The 7,500-nt window shown below is 47.3% G+C and overlaps 1 protein-coding gene across 2 annotated transcripts in view; it reads left to right on the forward strand.

Annotated features, from left to right (window-relative positions):
- bbs9 (Bardet-Biedl syndrome 9) overlaps positions 1-7,500 on the forward strand; it is a 100,057-nt gene that overhangs the window by 58,562 nt on the left and 33,995 nt on the right. For both annotated transcript variants that reach the window (XM_084027711.1, XM_084027712.1), the window contains one exon: positions 2,999-3,181. In XM_084027711.1, the coding sequence (XP_083883837.1) occupies positions 2,999-3,181 (183 nt within the window). The remainder of the gene's footprint in view (positions 1-2,998; positions 3,182-7,500) is intronic.

Here is a 7,500-nt window from a genome sequence, read left to right on the forward strand (position 1 = left end):
TGTGTGTGTGTGTGTGTTAGTCATCCTACACCAGGAAATGTGCTCTGTGATTCGAGCCGTCGTTAAACTGAGAATCTAATTGACTCTTTAATTAAGACACGGAAACACTGAGCCTCGACACACACACACACACACATACACAGCCACCTATAGCTCATTTATTTGACCCCAACCTGAACTGTTCTTCTGTTTTCTTTGCTTCACTCTCTCTCTCTCTAATCACCTGACTTCCGTTTCCTTTCAGCTCATAAAGGTTTTGTTTTTCTTTCTCTGATATCTAAGCTCTTCTCTCTAGAAACAGTTTAAATATTTGCTCCGCTTCGCTGCATGAACAATAGTGTGTGTGTGTGTGTGTGTGTGTGTGTGTGTGTGTGTGTGTGTGTGTGTGTGTGTGTGTGTGTGTGTGTGTGTGTGTGTGTGTGTGTGTGTGTGTGTGTGTGTGTGTATTATATTATAATATTCATGTGCAGTTACTTCTATCGGGTGATGATGGGTCACAGACTGTCGATATAACTAGCGGCTGTCGTCATGGCGACGTTGCTTTTGAAGCCTCGTTCTGTCCATGTCACCGGCTGGTAGAAGGGAAGCCGCTGGGTTCGAGTCCCGCTTCCATCACAGACACGTCAGGGGGTCGCGACCCGGTTCAGCTGATGTTTGACCTTACACTGCCGCGCCGCTACAGTGTGTGTGTGTCTGTGTGTGTGTGTGTGTGTGTGTGTGTGTGTGTCCAGGCTAAATGTGTCTTTGTGTTCTCTCAGCTGGCATCAATCAGAGTGTGTGTGGAGCTGAGCTGCTGCCAAACAATGGAGCCCTTCACTGGACCTGGAGCCTTTTATCAACACACACACACACACACACTTTCACAGACCCCGAGGGGAGGGTGGTTGGGGTTGTGTGTGTGTGTGTGTGTGTGTGTGTGTGTCTTGAAGGGGATTAAGTTGGTGTGTGTGTGTTCTGCGTAGGAATCGTTTCGGACGATTTTAAGAATTCATGTTTTTCTGTCTTAGTGAATCAGTTTTTACATGCCGGTTCAGCAAGGTCTGGTCTGGTCTGGTCTGGTCTGAGTCCAGTTCAGCAAGGTCAGGGCTCTGGTCTGGTCTGGTCTGGTCTGGTCTGAGTCTGGCTCAGCAGGGTCGGGGGCTCTGGTCTAGAAGATCAGGAGTTAATTAATTTTTATTTAAGTTGGTGCACTTTAATGGAAACCAATCAAAAGTATTGATCTTACCGTTTTCCAGACGAGCCAAGCTGTAGTGAAACCGCCCTAAGCTACCAGATCACTGATTGGTGAGGAGCGAGTCATGTAATCAACGTGTCATTCAAAGAGTTTACAAGAAAGGATCAGATGATCATCATCGGTGATCGACCGGACGATGAAAGAATCAGAAAAATCACAGATTCACAAGGAAACTCTTTATTTATTATGTGTTCATTGATTAGTGTGTGTGTGTGTGTGTGTGTGTGTGTGCGGGGCTAACTTTGCGAGGTGTGAGTGACACGGCACCCATGTGACCTCGGCCATGACTGAGAGCCGGGGACTTTTTGAGGTTACCACGGAAACGAGGGGAAGTGAAGTTGGGTTTGAGCTCTCGTGTACCTGAATGTTTGGAGTTTAGTGTTACAGGAATCAAACAGCTCAAACCCCGAGGCTGTCACACACACACACACTCACACATACACACACACACACACTCCACTTAGTCCTCCATCTCTGTTTTCTCAGTATCCGATGACGATCTCAGATCCATTTGTCAAACAAGCTGCCGGCGTACGTCGGCGTTCAGGCCCGCTGATCCCTCGTTCATCTGAACTCACTCTCGTCCATTAGTCCCAGATCTGCTTTCACCTTCTCTTCATCTCCTCCTCCTCCTCCTCCTCTTCATCTCCTCCTCCTCCTCCTCCTCCTCCTCCTCTTTGTCCTGCTTGTCCTTTCTTGTTGTCTTCGTCTTCATCCGTCTCTCGCTGTCATCACTCCTTCGCAGCGCTCCGCTCCTCTAATGATGGAGGGATTGACCCCTGGCTGGGGGGTTCAGAGGTCACCTGGTCTCGCCCCCCTACACCTCATTTGTGCATTCACTTGGCTGTCAGACCTGAACAGACCTGAACAGACCTGACCCAGAAGAACTTTCTGTTTGTCTGTCTCCACGTTTCTGGAGGGCCATTGTACGTTTAGTTTTGGCCCTGATACGCCGTCGTACAATCTGTATTTCAACTACGTGATAAATGTTTTTTCATGAAACGAGGGAACGGCGTTTGTTCCTCTTCCGTCTTCAGGTTTTAAAAGTCTGATTCTTCATGTCGAGGTTTCGTCTCGTTATTTAAAGTCTCAGCTGCTCGTCTTCCACTTTGTTCTGCTCGGCGGGAATTTCCCCGGAAAACACCCAGATTCAGTCTTCACTTCCCCCGTTAGCAGTAAACCTCCCAGGACCGGGACCAGGACCGGGACCGGGACCAAGACCGGCATAGTGACGAGTCGGCGCTTCTATTCAGAATAAATCAGCCAGATTCATCTGCAGCACACATGGTTATTTTTATAACATATTTGTATTGAGTTGTAACTCTTCGTCTGTTGGATTTACATGTATGGGATGTTTATATACAGGGGTGCTGGAAATCCTTGGAAACCCTTGAATTTTACAGTGGTGTTTTCAAGGTTTGAAAAGTGCTTGGATTTAGTGTAACGTGCTTGAAATGTCTGTTCTATGTGATGACATATATGATATAACACAGAGTGATGAACAAGTGCAATAATAAGTAGACTCAATACTGAGGATTTGATTGATACAAATATGTAGTTTACCACCACAGCTGGAAGGTGCTGGAAAAGCATGAAAATGCACCTTGAAATGCTTGAAAAGTCCTTGAATTTGACTTTGGAGAAGTTGGAGGAACTTTGCTTATGTTATGTTATGTACCTTTCCTCAAAGAAATGTTGGTAGAGTGTGTTTTGCATGGATCTTGAATGCCGTGTTCACACCAGCCGTGGTCCCTCCCCCACCAGGTGATGGCGCTGGCGGAGGCCGCCGAGCAGAACCGGGCGCTGCTGGAGGAGGCGTTCGTCCGGCTGAGGAGCGCCACGCACCTGCTGGTGCTGCTGCTGTCGCTGTGCCATGGCCTCCCCGCCGAGCAGACCGCCATCCTGGAGGCCACGCTGCTGCCGCTGCTGCAGGACACGCCACAGCTGGTACACACACACACACACACACCCACACACACACACACACACACACAGGCCATTAAGATGTCAGTGTCCGTCTGCAGCCTCAGCAAACACAGACGCCACTTAAACACTCTGAAAACTTTTAAAATACATTAAGTACTTCTGGTCCCTGGGGAACACCGCGCACACACACACACACACACACACACTCACACACACACACTCACACACACACAGTCTCTCTGCCACTCAGCTCTGCTCTCTGTACCTGTTTATGATTTAAGCCTTAAACAACGCACACACAAATACACACACACAAAGGTCAAGGTCACAACACGGATGACATAATGCTCTGCAATCAGCCTCTGAGTCACTCCGTGTGTGTGTGTGTGTGTGTGTGTGTGTGTATGTATGTATGTGTGTGTGTGTGTTTTTCCATAGCCCTGATCAATCCCCTCATCCTCTCATTACCACTAAGTCTATTTCCACACACACACACACACACACACACACCTGTGTCTTCATAAACGACAGTACATGTAATATATTCTACAGTGTGTACACACAGACACACACACACACTGTAGACAGGAATAGGTTTGGAGGGTCAGTTGATGAGCCTCAGGGGACCGTGCACGTACGTGTGTGTGTGTGTCTGTGTGTGTGTGTGTTATTTTAAATGGGATTAATGGGATTAAGTGAATTAGAAGTAATCGGGGTCACGTCCACAACATTAAAACAAACAGGTGCACAGAGCAGCTATTTACAGCCGAGCTAGCGTCCACGCGGAGCCGTGACCTCATCGCCTCCGTTCCTACCGTTCGTCACGGAGGAGGGTCCGACACTAACCCTTTTGGCTCAGCTTGTAACAAACAATAATAATAATAATAATAATAATAATAATAATAATAATAAATGTAATTTATACAACATGACGTCTGCAAGAAATAATCAAAATGAAAGAAAACTCTTGTGTGTTGATGTTGGTGCTCCTAGTCGACCAAAGTGGTAGTGTTTCACATCACCAGAGTCCATTTAGAAAACCTCTCATTGTCCTGGTCCTGGTCCTGGTCCTGGGTCTTCCTTCCTGGGGTCTGGGCTGAAGGAGTTCCTGATTAACCAGAATTTGCCGTCGTGGCTCCTTCAGAACGTCACCTCTGAACTTCCACGTTGGTGTCTCACATTAAAAGAACCACTTGGGTGTTAAAGTGAATACCTGTGGTGTTAGAATGGAAGCGCGACCTTTGACCTTCCCTGTGACCACTCAGGTGAGGTCATTCCAGGTGAATGGCGTTCCGACAGAGTCCTCTCAGCGGATTAAGTGTCTCTCAGGGAGGTAAAGGGAGGTTCTCATCAGACCACTAAAGTGACACGTTGTGGCCGGTACATAGGGGGTCTAGAAGAGGACTCCTCTCCTCTGGACCCCGACAGTCAGCTGGAGCTTCAACAGACAGATGTTCGGAGGGTTGAAGGAGTCAAACTCAGGAACTCTGTAAGTCTGCAGAGCAAACGCTGGAGGAGGAGAAGGAGGTCAGAGAGGAGAAAGTGGAGGGAAATACTTCCTTTGAGTCTGAAAGGAGGAGGAAGGAGGAAGAGGAGGAGACGGGGAAATGGATATGTGTGGTATCTAACTAAACGTCTCATTTAGTTGCAGCCACCCAGAACACCTCCTCTCCTCCTCCTCCTCCCTCTCTCCCTCTCTCCCTCTCTCTCTCCCACTTTTGTCACTCTTGTTCAGATTTGCTGACTCGGCCCGTCTGCCTGCTATTCTTGCCCGACCTCGACATTCTCCCGCCGTCTGTTGACTTTACCAGAATCCATCATGCCGCCGCGCACGCCCCCGTGCACGCCCCCGCCCTCGCTCCGGCTTCCTGCACTTTCACCAGAAACGTCTGCGTCGTACCTGCCGGTGTTTCTTTAGGCTCGTGCGACCGCAGAACTATTTACAGCGCCGTAAAGAACGTTTTTAGAAACCGTGTTCTCTGGTGAAATAAAGACGCATTGAAGAAAGTATGAAATGTAACTCTCAGAGGCTCGTTATCGTGTTTCACCAGCTGTGGTTTTTATTTGAAACATATCAGGTGGAATCGTTTTGGTTCCATGTGACCGGTTCTCCAACTTTACGAGGATAACGTCCGTGATGGACGAGTCCGCCCTCAACGCCGCCGCCACACTGACGTACGAGGGAGAAACGCCTCCAGGGCTTCAGTCCTCACCTGTTCTGTTGCAGCATCGACACTCACCTGTTCAACAGCCATGTCACTCAGACACAAGCCCCGCCCTCTAGCTGCCAGTAGCTCCAAACAGGATGCTGATTGGTCCTTAAACCCATCACATCAGGCTAACGAGATGGATTTTCATGTGATGTGTAATCCTGCTGCCGTTCAGGTTATTACATATTAATAAAATAATTTTATATAATTTTATTTCCATACTACGACATCCCATAACAAACGGTTTCAAAGTCTCACTTCAGTTCAGTAAAATACTCTGAACATTAGTATTTATTAGGGTTAACGGGTCACGTATTCTACAAGCTGAACCTGACTTTGTAAATGTTACTAATATGGAATAATGAGGTTATTAAATGCATTTAAATCTCCCTTCACGCTGTAAATCACTGGCTCCTTTATTCTGTATCGGCTGCTGATCGTCGGTCAGCGTTTACAGTAATTGGTGGTATTTAAAGTTGATTACGCCGAGAAGTCGGACACTGAAAGAAAGTGAAACAAATCCAGCTTTTCAGGTTTATTATATAAAAGTCCAGCGAGGTGATTTTCCCCTGGAGACCGACTGTACAACAGAACCAGAACTCCTCGTGATCAGGATGTCGGGGACTGAGGGATTCCTGTCTGAACCTCTTAGTCTTTCTGGGAGTCCTCCAAGGTCGTGTGCTGGGCCCGGGAACACTTTATCCAACCGCCATCGAGTAATGCTGCAATCACACCTGGGATTTCCCCCCAAAGTCCAACCTCATATTCCTCATGCAGTCCACTTCCTGTTTCTCAGACGGGAGACGAAGAGGATGAAGATGTCTTCATCAAATTGAAACAATGAAGCTGCTCATTCAGATCAATTACAGACAAAACAAGCTTATTATGTGTCCATAATTAAACTGAAGAGAAACTTCCATCCTCCTTCTCCATGACCTCCTTCACTCCTTCACCCCCCTGAGCTCAGCATATTAACTGTAGTGGACCCTGAAGACCAGATCCAGCAGACGAAGACGTTGTTAATGCTCCGTTTAGAGAGTTTGGACCGCTTTACATCCGTTACACGTTTTTAGTGGAAAGAAAAACATGTCGCTGTTTATTTTACTACACTTTGTCTATTTGCATCTGTAGATTTCTCATACGATTTTGGGCTAGATGTGTACATGTGTGTGTGTGTGTGTGTGTGTGTGTGTGTGTGTGTGTGTGTGTGTGTGTGTGTGTGTGTGTGTATATATATAAAAACCTTGAAGGTCAGTTTTTACTGATTTTCATGACATTTGGTAAATAAAAAACTCATGAAAGTGGATTTTTAGAGTATTTTCTGATTTATGGAGCGATGTAGAGAGATTTCCCAAATTATTTCTTAATTTTCACGCTTAATCAGCATATTTTCAGATAAACTCATTAATCAGCTGGTTGTATGGTTCTGTGATTTTGAGCAGTCAGCTCAAACACTCTCAAACAGAAGGAAACAGTCCTACACTTGTTTCTGGACAGGACACACAATTAGAGGCAACTTTGTCTTCCATAATGTCTCCGGCCGCGTTCCAATCAGCTTCGCTCCACCTTCTCGCTCCCTCTCTCCTCCGTCAGGACGATGGATGTTCCAGTCTAGAGACGCCTCATTGTCCTCCTCAGCGTGAGGAGGCATGTGTCCATGCGTTTCCATAGCAACCAGCCGTTCTGTTGCTTTAAGTATTTGATAACCTGGTGAGGCATTGTGGGTAGAAAAGGTCACAGCTCCTTTTCCCACTGTCTTCTCTTTCGTCTGTCCTGATCTCTGGTCCTAATTGTCTCTCCATCTTTAATGTCTGTATCTATCCTCATCTCCCTCCCTCCCTCTCTCTCCCTCACTCTGTCCCTCACTCTGTCCCTCCCTCTCTCTCCCTCCCTCACTCTCTCTCTCCCTCTCTCTCTCCCTCCCTCCCTCCATCACTCTCTCTCTCCCTTCCTCCCTCCCTCTCTCTCTGCAGGGTTGATTACCTGTCATTATGGCTCATTAGGGGCCTATCAGCATGGCGGCAGGAGGGGGAGGCGGGGGAGTAAAGGGGGAGAGTGGGAGGCTACCTGTCAACAGACACACACACACACGAGACTCAGACTAACCCATTCAGGCTGGTGTGTATTTGT

Source organism: Eutrigla gurnardus, assembly GCF_963514095.1.
Source record: "Eutrigla gurnardus genome assembly, chromosome: 14".
In the NCBI taxonomy this organism is placed as follows: domain Eukaryota; kingdom Metazoa; phylum Chordata; class Actinopteri; order Perciformes; family Triglidae; genus Eutrigla; species Eutrigla gurnardus.